Source organism: Nannospalax galili, unplaced genomic scaffold (assembly GCF_000622305.1).
Source record: "Nannospalax galili isolate Female #2095 unplaced genomic scaffold, S.galili_v1.0 scaffold342, whole genome shotgun sequence".
Lineage (NCBI taxonomy): Eukaryota > Metazoa > Chordata > Mammalia > Rodentia > Spalacidae > Nannospalax > Nannospalax galili.
The window spans coordinates 911,682-927,678 of NW_008349359.1; the positions used below are offsets into that span (position 1 = coordinate 911,682).

Consider the following 15,997-nt stretch of genomic DNA (forward strand, 5'->3'; position numbering starts at 1 on the left):
AGGCAAATCTCAATGAGATCCAGGCCACATCCTTTTCTGGTCTCCATAGTGAGTTCCAGGCCAGCTGGGGCTACAGAGAGACCCTTTCTCAAAAAAGACAAAAAAAAAAACAAAAAACCCAACAAACTATGAATGGCATTCCAACAAGTTGCACAATAAAGAGAAGTTTTTCCTTTTTTCCTCTCTTTCCTGGAATTTGCTGTTCCTAAGGACTGTTTTCCTTAGTTTGTTTTCATTACACATTTCTTATTTAAAGTACTTAGTATTTAGTTGTCAGGTGGCCTTCAACTTGTAAACAATAATGGTCTTTGGGGAATTTGAGCACTCTGGAATGCAGAAGTCTCTCATACAAATCAGTGAAGCTAGAGATGCAGTATGGAGAGACCTTGCAGCCCTAGGCTTCACTTCTTGGCCTCTGGTTTACATTACAATCCATTGATTCTTATCAACTGTTCACATCTAACAGCTGTCACTGCAGTTTGTTCAGCAAAGGGAGAAGTATTAAATATGGATGTCGGCCGGGCATGGTGGCGCATGCCTTTAATCCCAGCACTCGGGAGGCAGAGGCAGGCAGATCTCTGTGAGTTCAAGGCCAGCCTGGTCTACATAGTGAGTTCCAGGTCAGCTGGGGCTACAGGGAGACCCTGTCTCAAAAAGACAGAAAAAAAAAAATGGATGTCATCAGAGCTGAAGAGAGGGCTCAGCAGTTATGAGCTCTTGCTGCTTTTGCAGAAGTTCTGGGTTCAGTTTCCAGCACCCATATGGTGGCTGACAACTGTCCAAAAATTTAGTTCCAAAGGACCTGGTGCCCTCTTTTGGCCTCTGTGGGCACTGATGCATGCAGTACACATCAATACATACATACATACACACACACACATACAAACAAAACACTTATACACACTTTATTACACTTTATTTGTATAACATACAAATCTTTTTTAAAAATTGTAAGTGGATATAAAAGAAGAAAAGAAAAAGGGGGCTAGAGAGAAGACTCAGCAGTTAAGAGCACTTGCTCTTTCAGAGGACCTGGGTTCAGTTCCCAGCATGGCAGCAAACAATTATCTATTACTCTGGCTTCAGGGGATCCAACACCCTCTTTTGGCCTCCACAGGTACCAGGTGTGTATGTGGCGCACTTACTTACACACACATGGCAGGCAAAATGCTCATACACAAAATAAAATCTTTTTTAAAAGAAACAGTTTTTTAAACATATTTTTTATTTTTTATTTTTGTCTTTTTGAGACAGGGTCTCCCTGCAGCCCCAGCTAGCCAGGAACTCACTATGTAGCCCAGGCTGGCCTCAAACTCACAAAGATCTGCCTGCCACTGCTTCCCAAGTGCCTGGATTAAAGGAGTGCACTGCCAAGCCCAGTTTAAGAAACAGGTTTTTGTTTTGTTTTGTTTTGTTTTGAGACAGGGTCTCCCTGTAGCCCCAGCTGACCTGAACTCACTATGTAGACCAGGCTGGCCTTGAACTCACAGTGATTCGCTTGCCTCTGCCTCCCAAGTGCTGGGACTAAAGGCATGGGCCACCATGCCTCGCTAAGAAACAGTTTTTTTAAAGAGAGAAAAAAGTGGGCAATAGGTGGGACTTTAGTTACTGCTCAGCCCACTGCTTTCTTGCAGTATGCACAATAAATGTTATCTTTAGGAAAAAAAGAGGGCAAAGCCAGGCGTGGTGGTGCACGCCTTTAATCCCAGCACTAGGGAGGCAGAGGCAGGCAGATCTCTGAGTTCAAGGCCAGCCTGGTCTACATAGCGAATTCCAGGACAGCTGGGGCTACAGGGAGACCCCGTCTCAAAAAGACAAAAAAAAAAAAAAAAAAAAAAAAGAAAAGAAAAAAGAAAAAGAAAAGAAACTGGGGGTGGGATGGGGTGAGATGGCTCAACAGGTAAAGGCATTGCCACAAAGTATGACAACCTGAATTCCATCCCTGGGACCCACATAGTAAAGTGAGAACAGACTGCCATAAATTATTGCCTGATCACTACATATATGCTGTGGCATGTATATTCCCCCTCCCAAATAAATACATAAATGTACTTAAATTTTTCTGAAGAAGCAGATAAGCCAGGTGTGATAGTATATACCTGAAATCTCAACATTTAGGAAGCTGAAGCAGGATGATTACTGTGAGTTTGAGGGTAGCCTGAATTACACAGTGTGAGACCAGCCAGAGCTATGTAGTAAACTCAAGGCCAACCTGGGCTAAATAGTGGGTGGCTCTGGGATACAGGAATGAAGATAGGAAAGGATAAGACAAGGGGATATTTATTTTCATTGCGAGCCCTTCTGAAGCATTTAATTTATAACCATGAGCATATACTGTGTCAAGTCTTATTTGTTCAGTTAATAGTGACACATTATTACCTTTTTTTCACTGATATCATTTAAACAAATTGTTGTAAACTTAGCAAGTATTCCTATTATAGCTTTAGACCAGCAGCTTCAAAATGTTTTCTAATGAACTTTATCAAAACATAATTTGTGGGGCTGGAGAGATGGCTCAATGGTTAAGAGCACTGGCTACTCTTGCAAAGGACCAGCACCCACATGGCAGCTAACAACCGTCTAACTCCAGTTTCGAGGGAATCTGACACTTTCTTCTGACTTCTTCAGGTACACTTACACACATGCAGGCATAACATTCATACACATCAAATAAAAATATTTTTAAAAAACATAATACAATAAATGACTCCATTTTAAGTTTGTATTATTGTAACTGATATTGGCAGATATTCAATGGGCATCCACTGGGATTTCCAAGTTCTTGTGTCAGAACCAGGAACTGGAAAGAGACACATGGATAGCAGCAGAAGCAGAGATAGTTTATTAAGAGAAAATATGTGAGGACTGGGGAAATGCCTCAGTTGGTAAAGTGCTTGCTGTACAAGCATGAGGATCTGAGTTCAGACCCTAGGACCCCATAAAAGCTGTGTATGGCAGCACTGGGGATGTAGGGACAGGTGGATCTCTAGAGTTTATTTACCAGCCATCCTAGCCAAATTGGTGAGCTGAGGTTCATTTAGGGGCACTGTCTCAAAAAAAAAAAAAAAAAAAAAAAAAAAGATGGGAGTCTTTAATCTTAGCATGTGGGAGGCAGAGACAGATCTCTGTGAGTTCGAGGCCAAACTGGTCTACACAGAGAATTGCAGGCTAGCCAGTGGTACATAGTAAGACCCTGTCTCAACCTGCCCCCCCAATAGATGGAGAGTATAAAAGAGACAACTGAGGGCCGGGTGTGGTGGCGCACGCCTTTCATCCCAGCACTTGGGAGGCAGAGGCAAGTGGATCTCTGTGAGTTCAAGGCCAGCCTGGTCTACACAGTGAGTTCTAGGATAGCTGGGGCTACAGGGAGACCCTGTCTCAAAAAGACACCCCCCCCAAAAAAAACAACTGAGATTGACTCTGCCCTCACATGCATGTACACGTGTCCATAGGCAAATGTGCACACACACCTAGGAACATAGATACACAAAAACCACATGCTGAAAAAAAGGAAGGAAAGAAGGAAGGGAGGGAGGGAGGGAGGGAGGAAAGGAAGGGAGGGAGGAAGAAGGGAGGGAAGAAGGAAGGAAGCTGTTTTGAGGGGACTAAGCAGGACAAAGTAGGTAGGAAGGTTAGAAGCTCAGCAGGAGGAGTGTCAAAGTATTGAGTGCTCCTGTGAGTGTTCGAATAGAGCAAGCTTTCTTACATTGTCTGTTATATATCTGCCCTGACCAGAGGGCTGTTCTAGCCTTCTTCTTTGCCAATAAGGTTCTTTCGTGTGCTATTTTGTAGCCTTTGTCACTCTCGGCTCTACTCTTCAACCTTAACTCCCCCTTGACAACTGTGGTCTGGGGAATTTTTTGGAGGAACAGGATGATGCTCTATCTTCTTTTTAATTGCTTTTGTTTTTTTGTTTTGTTTTGTTTCATTTTGTTTTGAGACAGGGCCTCTCTGTAGACCCAGCTGATCCGAATCTCACTATGTAGACCAGGCTGGCCTTGATTTCATATAGATCTGCCTGTCTCTGCCTCCCAAGTGCTGGGATTAAAGGTGAGGCCCAGCTTGATTCATCTTCTTACTTCCTATGGTTGAGAGGTAGAGTCCCTGCCTGAGAGACCAAGAAATTCTCTGCTTTAGCTACTGAAGAGAAGGATCTGGATCCCCTGAAGTAGGAATTGGCTGGAATCCTTGCATCACAAGCATTTTAGTCTACAACTGTTGTATCTCATAAGACAAATTTTACATGGAGGTTAAAAATACAAGCATGGGGGCACATGCAAAAGGTTACATGTGATGTCAAAATGGAAAGGAGATGGGGGAAATGAGGGGGAGAGGAAAATCAACTAAACAAATATGTTTGGGTGAAAATACAATAATGATACATAAGATTTTTGTATAATTAAAAAAAACTGGAGTTGGAGAAATGACTCAGTAGTTAAGAGCACTGGCTGCTCTTGCAGAGGACTTGGGTTTAGTTCCCAGCACCCACATCAGGCAGCTCACAAGTGCCTGTAATTCCAATTCTAGGGGACCTGATACCCTCCCTCAGGTTTGGCAGGCACTGCATGCATGTGGTGTGTACATAAACTCACACAGAACTGGAGAGATGGCTCAGAGGTTGAGAACATTGGATGCTCTTGCACAGGAACTGGGTTCAATTCTCAGCACCCACATGGTGGTTAACAGTCCATAACTCCATTCCAGGGGATCTGATGCCCTCTTCTGGCCTCCACGAGCATTGCATGCTCGAGTGTACATGCAGGCAAAATACATACATAAAATAAAAATCTCAGTGTGGTGGTGCACGTCTGTAGTCCCAGCACTTGGGAGGCAGAGGCAGGCAGATCTCTGTGAGTTCAAGGCCAGCCTGGTCTACATAGTGAGTTCCAGGACAGCTGGGGCTACAGGGAGACCCTGTCTCAAAAAGACAAAAAACAAAACGAAAAATAATCTCACATAGGCACATATACATAAATAAAGATAAATCTTGAAACAACAAAGTTTAAACAAGAGTAACATGATTACAACAACCCATGGCCCCCAAAAAGATGAGAGCCAAGAAAGCCACGACCTTGTGTTGTCTCAGGAAAGCCATCATTGTGTAAGTTGCTCCTGAGGTAAGATTCCTTGAACTGTAAAAAACAAAAACAAAAAACCCCAAACAAATGAACAACAACAACAAAGTATTTGTCCTTAGATGTTGAGAATGTGACAAAACAATTCCAAGAAGGAATCCATTGGTAGAATAGATGAATAGTGTGAGATTGTAATCATTGAGTGCGTATTTTGGCAACAGTGCCAAAACGCAGTGAGGCAAACCGAAACAAAGCTTACAATTGCAGAGAGATTTATACATCTTCATTGAGGAAGATGTCTTTTTTCTCTTGTTTTAAACAAGAGATCTTTTAAGTCTTTTAATAGGTTACAGGCATAAGAAGCCTTGTCTTTAAATCTTTATGTGTATATGTATGTATATGTGTATATTTATATGCTGTGGGTGTGTGGGTGCTTGGAGAGGCTTCAAGAGGTCATTGGATCCCCTGGAGCTGGAGTTATAGGTGGTTGTGAGCTGCCTGACATGGGACCTGGGAACAGAACTTGAGTCCTCTGGAAAGCAAAAAGAGCTCCTAACCACTGAGACATCTCTCCGGCCCAGCAGCCTTGACTTTTAGATAGCACATCTTAAAGATACTGTGGAGACTTAGAAGAGGAAAATTTTATTCTAGAGAATAACTTCTTGAATTCTTTTAGTTTGGGTAAGATAGGCCTTTTTCTATTTTGAGAAACCATCAGCAAACATTAGAGATTTATACCTTTACAAGATTCATCTATCAGCATTGCTTTAGCAGTTATAGTTTATAAGCCTCCTAGATAGTAACATGTTATACAATCTTGCCAGAGAAGTAAGCTATGGGTATTGGAATGCCCCCTTGCTTTTAGGTGAGAACTCCTAATGTCATACCTTATTAGGCCAGGGCAGGGCAATTTCCAAGGCCGGAGCTGACAATAATTCCTTTGACTTTTGGGCATTCCCAATAACACTTTAGTAAAGGGCTCCGTGTTATCAATTAAGGAGGGAAACAAATGCTAAGTGTTGGAAAGAAAATTGGCATTTTTACCTGTCACATCAAGTTACCCAAGACACATCAATGGTTATCTGAGGGTCCATGAGTGAGGATTTTACTATGGTACCTTGGGCAGCATCAGTCTTCAAGCAGCCATCACTGGAGTTCTGAGGGCAGGACATTATCTCTTAGTGATTTCCCTCTTTGCACAGAGGGCAGAACCGTGTTTCTGAGAACGCTGTTGAGGGCAGTTCTTTTCTAGTGCCCTGGTTGCCCTGCAGCTATGACAAACATTGCCCCTTTGGAATCCTTTTTCTTCAGCCTGGGGTTTCTATGCAGCAATTGGTTATTATTTGCCTGGGGAATATTCCCAAGGTTCAGGTTAACAATTGGGCTTGTTCTTCTGTAATTGTTTTCCTTGTATTTTTGGAATGTCCTTATGGTATTTGTATTGTTCAAAGGCCGAATTTAAAAGTTAACTGGGAGTGTCTGGGATCTTACGGCACCCTTTTGCCTATTGGAGAATGACTGATGAAATAAGTTCCCAGCAAAACTTTGACCCAGGAAAAATAACTTCTAGTCATATTTTAGCACAAAATCACCATTTAAAATCCTTTTTCGGGCTGGAGAGATGGCTCAGTGGTTAAGAACACTGGTGGTTCTTGCAGAAGACCCGGGTTCAAATGCCAGCACCCATATGGCAACTGACAACTGTCCGTGGCTTCAGTCCCAGGGGATCAGACAGCCTCTTCTGACTTCTGCAGGCATTGCACAACATGGGTGCACTTACCTATATGCAGGCAATACATGCATACACATAAAAACAATTTTTTTTGCCTTTTTGAAACAGGGTCTCCCTATAGTACCAGCTGACCTGAACTCACTATGTAGACCAGGCTGGCCTTGAACTCACAGAGTTGTTTTGTTTTTAAGACAGGGTCTCATATAGCCCAGGCTGGCTTTGAACTCACTATGTAGTTGAGAATGACCTTGAACTTTTGATCCTCTTGCTTCTACCTCCCCAAGTGTAGGATTTCAGGCATGGGTGACCACACCCTGTGTCAGTTCTGAAATATGAGAGGGCACAACCATTCTTTCAGTGGCCCTCATAAAAGAATTAATTGTCTAGACAATGATGTTCCTGATCTTAAATTGTCCCTAAGTTTCCCCTAGGTGCAGTAAATAAGTTGTCCTGAAAAAGGCAATCTACACATTTAAAAAAATAATTGAAGCAGGGTCTTCCTTTGTAGCTCTCAAACTCACTATCCTCCTGACTCAGCCTCGCAAGTGTTCGGATTATATGTGTGTACCACCATCCAGCATAAATACAGATTTCTAACCAAACTCCAGACCTAGAAATCCAGATATATTCCAAAATCTTCCCACTCCTCCGACTCGATAAAGGAAAAAGAAAGATGATCTAATGCCCAAACAGGTTTATTGGTTGTTTTACACAAAAGAATAAGAGCAGTTTACAAGTACTTAATAAAAAAAAATGCTCAATACAAGCTGTTTTTCTTTCACTCTACAAAAGTATAACAACTCTAGGCAAACACAATGGACTCAAATTTCCAAGTTTCATAAAGAACATAATAAAAAAGAAGGAATATTGACAACTGATTGCCGCTGGATGAGGAACAGCTGACCCTCCTAAAACAAAGACCTCTAGATAGGCTGACTAGATTCACCAGAAGGGCAAGTAGTGGGGAATGGCTGGGGGTGCCAACAACACAGCAGACAGTAGCAGGGATATCAGAATATAAGGGCTCTGGTAGGGGGAGGGAGGCTATGGAAGGGTGCTATCTGGGAAATGGGTGTAAAAATAAATTTGTTTTAAAAAATTAAAAAAAAATATGGTCCAACATTGGTGTGGTAGCACATGCCTTTAATCCCAGCCCTCAGGAGGCAGAAGTTGGCTAATCTCTGTGTAACTTCCAGACAGGATGCGACTAGAGAAACCCTGTCAAAAAGCAAAATAAAAAAAAATTATATTCTTCAAATAATAGAAATATAAAAAAAAAGCCCAGAACCCCTGCTTTGTTAGGAAAATGGGCAAAACCTTCTTAAAAGTAAGTGAAATATAAAGAAAATATTGAATCCTATAATGACATTACTTTTATTATTTGAGAAGAATACAAGGCAAAAATTCACAGTTCAAAAAAATTTCACAGTTCAGGGCTGAAGAGATAGCTCAGTGGTTAAGGACACTGGCTGCTCTTGCAGAAGACCCGGGTACATTTCCCAACACCCACATGTTGACTAACAACCATGTGTAACTTCAGTTCCAGGGCATCCAACACCCTCTTCTGTCCTCCACGGGCATTGCACGACATGGGTGCACTTACATACATGCAGGCATAACACTCATACACATAAGAATAAAAATAAAATTTTAAATTTCACAATTTAAAGTTAATATTTTGAAGGGGGAAAGTACTAGTGAAATTGGATAATTTTTTTAACTTATGACTAATAGTTTTTAGACTCACTTCAAACCAACCTACAGGCCCCCAATCAAACGAACAAAAAATACAACTTTGTTTTCTGGTGATGCTGCAGATTGAAGCCAGGGCCTTATGCAGGCTTGATAAGCTCTCTACCACTGAGAAACGCCCAGCCACTTCATAATATTTTAAAACTAGATTCTTCCTGATACTAAGCCCAAGGGTTTTTTTTTTTTTTTTTTCCCACTTCTTCACATCTGCTAAGTCTAAATTATGAGAATTTACTCTGCTCTGGGAACATTTCTGCATAGTGACATAATCAGAAATTTTACTTCTTCCATTATTTTACTTATTCATTCCAAATACAAGGAATGTAGCAGTAAATGAAAGGATATAATTTTCCCAGAAACCCGTGGCTGAGACCAAACCCACCAACCCCTGAGAAACTTAGGCATGGACACAGGCAGGGGAAATGAGGCCCTATTAGGGCCTCAGCAGTAACTGCAAATCCTAAAACAGATTTAGAGATGGATTTACCCATGACTCTGTCATTCTCCAAGGCTGGGCAGGGTGGAAGTGTAGAAATCATAGCTTTTTTAGGAAGATAGAAGGTATCACTGGGTACCACTGTGGTTTCCTGAGGAAGAGGAGACACTGAAGCATCTCGATTTGCACACATTAAATCTTCCTCATTCTCGATCGTCAACAACTGTTCTATCTCTTCTTTCAAAGAAAAACATGACTGCAACTCATGCTTAGGGCTCCCAGGGTGTTCTTTCCGAGTTACTCTCTTACCCTCTGGCCCCTCTGATTCACCAAAAATTACTTTGTTTCTAGAATCCTTACTGGCTTCTCCTTCCTTTATGGGAGAGGGATTTTGAGATTTTGCTGTCATTTGTTTAGATTCTTTATCTAAAAAAATCACATCCTTATGAGATTCATGACATATAAAATGTGGAGCTTGGTCTACTTCAGAATTTCTACACAATAAGAAGCCTTTGACTTTTTCTTCTCTTGCCATTATGCCGGTCACTGATTTCTTTGGATGCAGCACTGTCCTTATCAGGAGGCCCCGTGCATTCATTCTGTATTCTTTTGCAGCTCTCTCTCTGCGCTGCTTCTGGAAGTCCTTGAGTTGAAGAAGTTCCTCTGGCAGCTCCATACACATAGGCTAAGAAAACAAATGATCATAGGTTTATGAAAATTAAGCAGAACATTGTACTTTAAGAATATCTTTTTTAAAAAATATCATTTATGCCCGGCATGGTGGAGCACGCCTCCACTTGGGAGGCAGAGGCAGGCGTATCTTTGTGAGTTTGAGGCCAGCCTGGTCTACACAGTGAGTTCCAGGACAGCTGGGGCTACAAGAAGACCCTGTCTCAAAAAAGACAAAAAGAGAAATCATTTATTGGGCTGGGCATGGTGGCGTATGCCTTTAATCCCAGCACTCGGGAGGCAGAGGCAAGCAGATCTCTGTGAGTTTGAGGCCAGCCTGGTCTACGTAGTGAGTTCCAGGACAGTTGGGGCTACAAGGAGACCCTGTCTCCAAAAGATGGTCTTTTTGTAGCCCCAGCTTTCCTGGAACTCACTACGTTGGGGCTACAGGGAGACCCTGTCTCTAAAAGATGGTCTTTTTGTAGCCCCAGCTTTCCTGGAACTCACTACGTAGACCAGGCTAGCCTCGAACTCAGAGAGATCTGCCTGCCTCTGCCTCCCGAGTGCTGGGATTAAAGGCATGTGCCACCATGCCTAGCTACATTTCTTATTTTTTAAAATTATGTGTAGGAGTGTATTGCCTGCATGTGTGTAAGTGCACCTGTGTCGTCCAATGTCTACAGAAGTCAGAAGAGAGCATCAGATCACCTGGAACTGGAGTTACAGATGGTTGTTATCTGCCATGTGGGTGCTGAGATTTGAACCCAGGTCCTCTGCAAGAACAACCAGTGCTCTTAACCACTGAGTCATCTTTCCAGTCCTAAAAAACATCTTTTATTATACCTAAGGAGAGTAGGCAATGGAAAGTTTACTCAAATGTGTTCATATAGCACCCTCTAGTGTCTTCAATATAATTGTACTTAAAATTTTTTTAATTGTATAATTTTGAGTAATTTAAATATTTATAAAGGCAGTTTATCCATAATTGTGTGTGTGTGTGTGTATAAATACAGGAAATGTAAGTCTCCCAGCCTTAGAAGGTGCATCCTCTGAAGCTCTTTCTTGTATAAGCTCCAGGGATAGTCTGTGCATATATATGGTTGTGTGTGTGTGTGTGCGCGCATGTGTGTATGCACCTTACTAAAATGTTTCCACTGGATTACTTTTCTTATTGTGTGGTGTAAGGAATCCAACCCAGAGCCTTATGTAGAGTAGGCAAGAGCTCTTCCAATGACCTACATCCCAAACCCTGGATTAAAAAAAAAAAAAAAAATTTGAGATATGTAGCCCAGATCCACCTGCCTCTGGAGGGCTGAGATTAAATGTGTGTGTGAACATGCCCAGCCCCCTGGATTACATTTTTAAAAATTTTATGTATTATTTCTATGTGTATGAGTGTTATGCCTGCATGTAGGTAAGTGCGCCCATTTCATGCAACGCCGAGGACAGAAGAGGCTGTCGGATCCCCTGGAACTGGAGTTACAGACAGTTGTTAGCTGCCATGTGGGTGCTGGAATTTGAACCCAGGTCTTCTGCAAGAACAGTGTTCTTAACCACTGAGCCATCTCTCCAGCCCCCTGGATTACATTTAAAAAAATTTTTTTTTGAGACAGGGCCTCCCTGTAGCCCTACTTGGCCTGGAACTCACCGCGTAGACCAGGATGGCCTCAATCTCATATAGATCTGCCTGCCTTTGTTTCCTGAGTGCTGGTATTAAAGGTGTGTGCCACATCTGACTCTGGATTACATTTTCAATCTTCCCAACTGTTTATGTTTTTGTTTTGAGACAGGATCTCACTATATAGCCCTAGCCGGACTGGAACTCTATGTATACCAGGTTGGCCTTGAACTCAAAGGATCTGCCTGTTTCTGTCTCCCCAGTGCTAGGATTAAAGGCATGTGCCATGATGCCTGGCACCCAACTGTTAATTTTGATGACGTTTTCAAAAATCACTCTATACAACTAGCAATATAGTATTAAATATTTTTCCACATCTTGACTTTTGGGAGGAGGAAGGGGAGAACAGGGTCTCACCATACTGCTCAACCTGACATTAAACTTAACTATGTAGTCGATGTTTGCCTGAAATTTACCATACTCCTGACTCAGCCTCCTCAGGACTAGGATTACAAGTGTGTACTGCCACATCCAGTTTAGTATATTCTTGTATTTGGGGGAGAGTTTGTTTATTCTAAACAGGGTTTCTTTTTTTAAATATTTTATTTTTATTTTATGTGTATGAATGTATTGCCTGCATGTAGGTAAGTGCATTTGTGTAGTGCAATGCCCATGGAGGACAGAAGAGGCTGTCGGATCCCCTGGGACTGGAGTTACAGTTGTTAGCTGCCATGTGGGTGCTGGGATTCAAAACCGGGTCTTCTTCAAGAACAGTCAGTATTCTTAACCATTGAGCCATCTCTCCAGCCCCCTAAACAGGGTCTCATGTAGCCAAGACTGGACTAGAATTTACTATGTAGTCTGGGATGATCTTGAACTTCTGATCCTCTTGCTTCCACTTCTTTTTTAAATTTTTATTTATTATTTTTATTTTATGTGTATGAGTGTATTGTCTGCATGTGTGCACCAGTGTCATGCAATGCTCGCAGAGGTCAGAAGAGGGCATCGAATCCCCTGGAGCCAGAGTTAGGGAAGGTTATCAGTTGCCATGTGGGTGCTGGGAAGTGAACCCAGGTCCTCTGCAAGAACAGCCAGGGCTCTTAGCCCCATGCTTCCACTTCTTGAATGCTCGGATTATAGGTGTGGACCACCAGTTTATGAGGTGATAATGACTGAACTCCAGACTTTATGGATACTAAGCAAGTACTCTACTAACTGAGCTACATCCCCAACCTATCTTATTTTTAGTTTAAAAATCTGTCTTTCCAGCTATGGTGGTACATGCCTTTAATCCCAGTACCCAGGAGACAGAGGCAGGTGGAGTTCTGAGAGACTGAGGCCAGCCTGGTCTACATGGGCAGTTCTAGGCCAATTCTAGGGCATTTTTTTTTCTTGAAAATTGTTTCATATTAGCACTTCTAAGGGCTGTATGTGAATGGTATAACTTATTTAAATGCTACTGAATCCTAATGAATCTTCACTATACAAACACTAACATAAAGAATGTATTAAGGGTTGAGAAGATAGCTCAGTGGTTAACATGCTTACTGTGCATGCTTGTAGAGGTGAGTTTGGATCTTTAGCACCTATGTAAAAGGGAGGTATGTGGGCAAAGTGGTGGATCGCTCCGCTGAGTGTGTTCGTGTCGAAGCTGCCGCTGCCGCCGCTGCCCCCTGTCCCGGGTCCCCCGCTCCCTTGGGTTTCCTCAGCCCAGCTTGGTCCAGCCCAGTTCCCGGGAGAATGAAGTTCGTGTACAAGGAAGAGCATCCGTTCGAGAAGCACCACTCTGAAGGTGAGACAATCTGGAAGAAATACCCAGACCAGGTCCGGTGATAATAGAAAAGGCTCCCAAAGCTCAGATAGGAGACCTAGACAAAAAGAAATACTTGGTGCCTTCTGATTTCACAGTTTGTTAATTGTACTTCTTGATCTGGAAGCGAATTCATCTGCGAGGTGAGGATGCCTTATTTTTCTTTGTCAACAATGTTATTCCATCCACCAGTGCCACGATGGGCCAGCTGTACCAGGAACACCACGAAGACAACTTCATTCTATACGCTGCCTACAGTGATGAAAATGTCTATGGTCTGTGCAGCTGCTGTTCCATTCTACAAAGAGAGGTGGTGCTCCTTCCTTGACTTCCACCTCCTCCAGGCTCAAACACCATCTCCCTTCTTCAGGACCTGCATTTCATAATGTTTGAGGCTCTTTCCAGCCCCTCTTAGCTAGAGGGGTAGTGAGAGACATGGCTTCTCATACCTCTTTCTCTCCCCTTGGCTCTCCATTCCCTTTCTGCTTTAGACTTCTTGATTGTCAGTCTCTGTCACATCCAATGATTGTTTTGGTTTCTATTTCCTAACTGCTCAAGGGGCTCAGAACCACAACAATCCCTTTCACTACCTCTTTTTGGGGGATAGATGGAAGGGACTGAAATTGTGGGGGGAAGGTAGGAGGCAACATCAATAAACAGGAAACCACCAAGCTGAAAAAAAAAAGGGGAGGTATGTGAATATAACCCCAGTGATGGGGGAGGTAGAGACAGGATGATCCTGGGAACGTGTTGGTCAGCCAGTTTAGCTGAATCTATGAGCTCCAGGTTCAGTGAGAAATCCTGACTCAAAAATAAGGTGGAAAGGGTCAGTGAGATGCCTCCATGGGCAAAGGTGCTGCTAAGCCTGATGAACTGAGTTGGATCCCTAGGACCCACACAGTGGAGAGTATCATACTCCCTCAAGCTGTCACCTGACCTCCACATGTGTGCACCATGGACCTATGTCCTCCACACACGTATATATACACACACATACACATATAGATATGTACATGAAATAAAATTTTTTTGTGTTTTTGAGACAAGGTCTCTCTGTAGTCACAGCTGGTCTGGAACTCACTATGTAGACCAGGCTGGCCTCAATCTCACAGAGATCCACCTACCTCTGCCTCCCAAGTGCTTAGATTAAAGGCATGTAACACCATGCCCAGCTTCACAAAATAAATTTTTAAAAGATGTATAATTTTATGTGTATAAGTGTTTTGCTGCACATGTGTACACTGCCCACGGAGGCTAGAAGAGGACATCAGATTGCCTGGAACAGTAGTTACATACAGTTCTTAGCCACTATAGGAGTACTGGGAACTAAACCTGGGTCACCTATAAGAGCAACCAGTGCTCTTAAATGCTGAGCCATCTCTCCAGTCCCAATAAACAAACTTTTTTTAAAAAATCTTTTTGAGACAGGGTCTCCCTGTAGTCCTAGCTGACCTGGAACATGCTATATAGACCAGGCTGGCCTCCAACTCACAGAGATCTGCCTGCCTCTGCCTCCCAAGTGCTGGGACTAAAGGTGTGTGCCACTACCATAAGGTGGGGGAACAACAGAGGAAGATAAACATCTATCTCTAGGCTCCATATGCAGAAGAACAGGCAAGCACTCCACATGTGGAAACACACATGGATATACCACAAAGGGATACACATATGTATATGCACATGCACACAGATTCATTGTATTAAGCTGGACATGATTGCGTATGCTTGTAGTCCCAGGACTTGATAGATGGAAGCAGGAATACTGGCGTTCAAGATCATCCTCAGACATATAGCAAGTTGAGGCCCTATGTTCAGTCTATAGCACGACAAACAGTCAAACCAAAAAAATCAAACCTCAAAGCCAATAGTGAATATCACTATGTCCTCTGTGAGGAAGAGGCAGGAAGTACAGAAAAAGAGGTTCTGAAGACACCCACAGAAAGCTTTACCCACCTCTGTGCTTGCAAGCCGGTCTGCAGAACCCTCTCGATAAGTGTTTAGGTACCCATCAACCAAGGTGGTCAGGTCTGACATCATCTCATCCAGAACTACCAAACGAAGTGGAAGCAAGTAGGTTGTTTCCAGGGCCAAAATTTTCAATAAAGAGGGTGAAAGAGGTCGTGTCATCCACACTTCTGGATTTTCCTAGAACCATAACAATTTTTAATGACTAGTAAGCAAAACTTTCAGACAATAACTGTTTACAGTTTATTTAATTTAAAACACTATCATTTTCTTCTATTCTACTTTCACATTATCAGTAGCCTTCAGAGCAAGTACACACATGGACACACACAGACACACAGATACACAGACACACACACCCTTAACCCTACATATATAATGTCTGCAAGTCAGAGAAGTAGGGTGGGGAGATAGGTTGGTATATCAGGACTTGTTCAAAGTTGGAGGGAGCAGGCTGGGGATGCAGGAAAGAGCTTGCCTGCCATGCCTAAGACCATGAGTTTCAGTTTTATCACTATCAGCACAAAAACCCCACAAAGTTGGAGGGAAGGTTGGGGTGAAGCTCAGTGTTAGAGCTCTTGCCTAACATATAAAATGTCCTGAGTTTAATCCCTGACACCTCCAGAGGGGGAGGGGAGTTGGAGGAAGCAGGCTTTAGTATATTGACCAAATCTGTAGACAATACATTCACAACCTAGATTTGCATGTAAGGATATTATGTACTAAAGAAACTATATTGATTTGGGAAAAACAATTGAGATTATTTTGATTTTGGTTCCATTGTCTTAATTCAAATTTTCATAAAATTTTTTTTTGTCTATTTTGAGGCAGGGTCTTCCTACAGCCCCAGGTGGCCTGGAACTCACTATGTAGACCAGAACTTGCTATGTAGACTAGACTGGCCTTGAACTCACAGAGATCCACCTGCCTCTGCCTCCTG

At 42.6% G+C, this 15,997-nt stretch overlaps 1 protein-coding gene and 1 pseudogene across 1 annotated transcript in view; one reads left to right on the top strand and one right to left on the bottom strand.

Moving 5' to 3' along the window:
• Positions 1 to 8,947: 8,947 nt before the first annotated feature.
• The window catches only part of Exd1 (exonuclease 3'-5' domain containing 1), a 32,897-nt gene continuing 25,847 nt past the window's right edge, over positions 8,948 to 15,997 (bottom strand). The window contains 3 exon segments of the mRNA XM_008846785.3: positions 8,948 to 9,058; positions 9,060 to 9,680; positions 15,046 to 15,237. Of these exon segments, the coding sequence (XP_008845007.1) occupies positions 9,020 to 9,058; positions 9,060 to 9,680; positions 15,046 to 15,237 (852 nt within the window). The 3' untranslated portion in view covers positions 8,948 to 9,019.
• Positions 13,019 to 13,599, top strand: LOC103744970 (annotated as a pseudogene).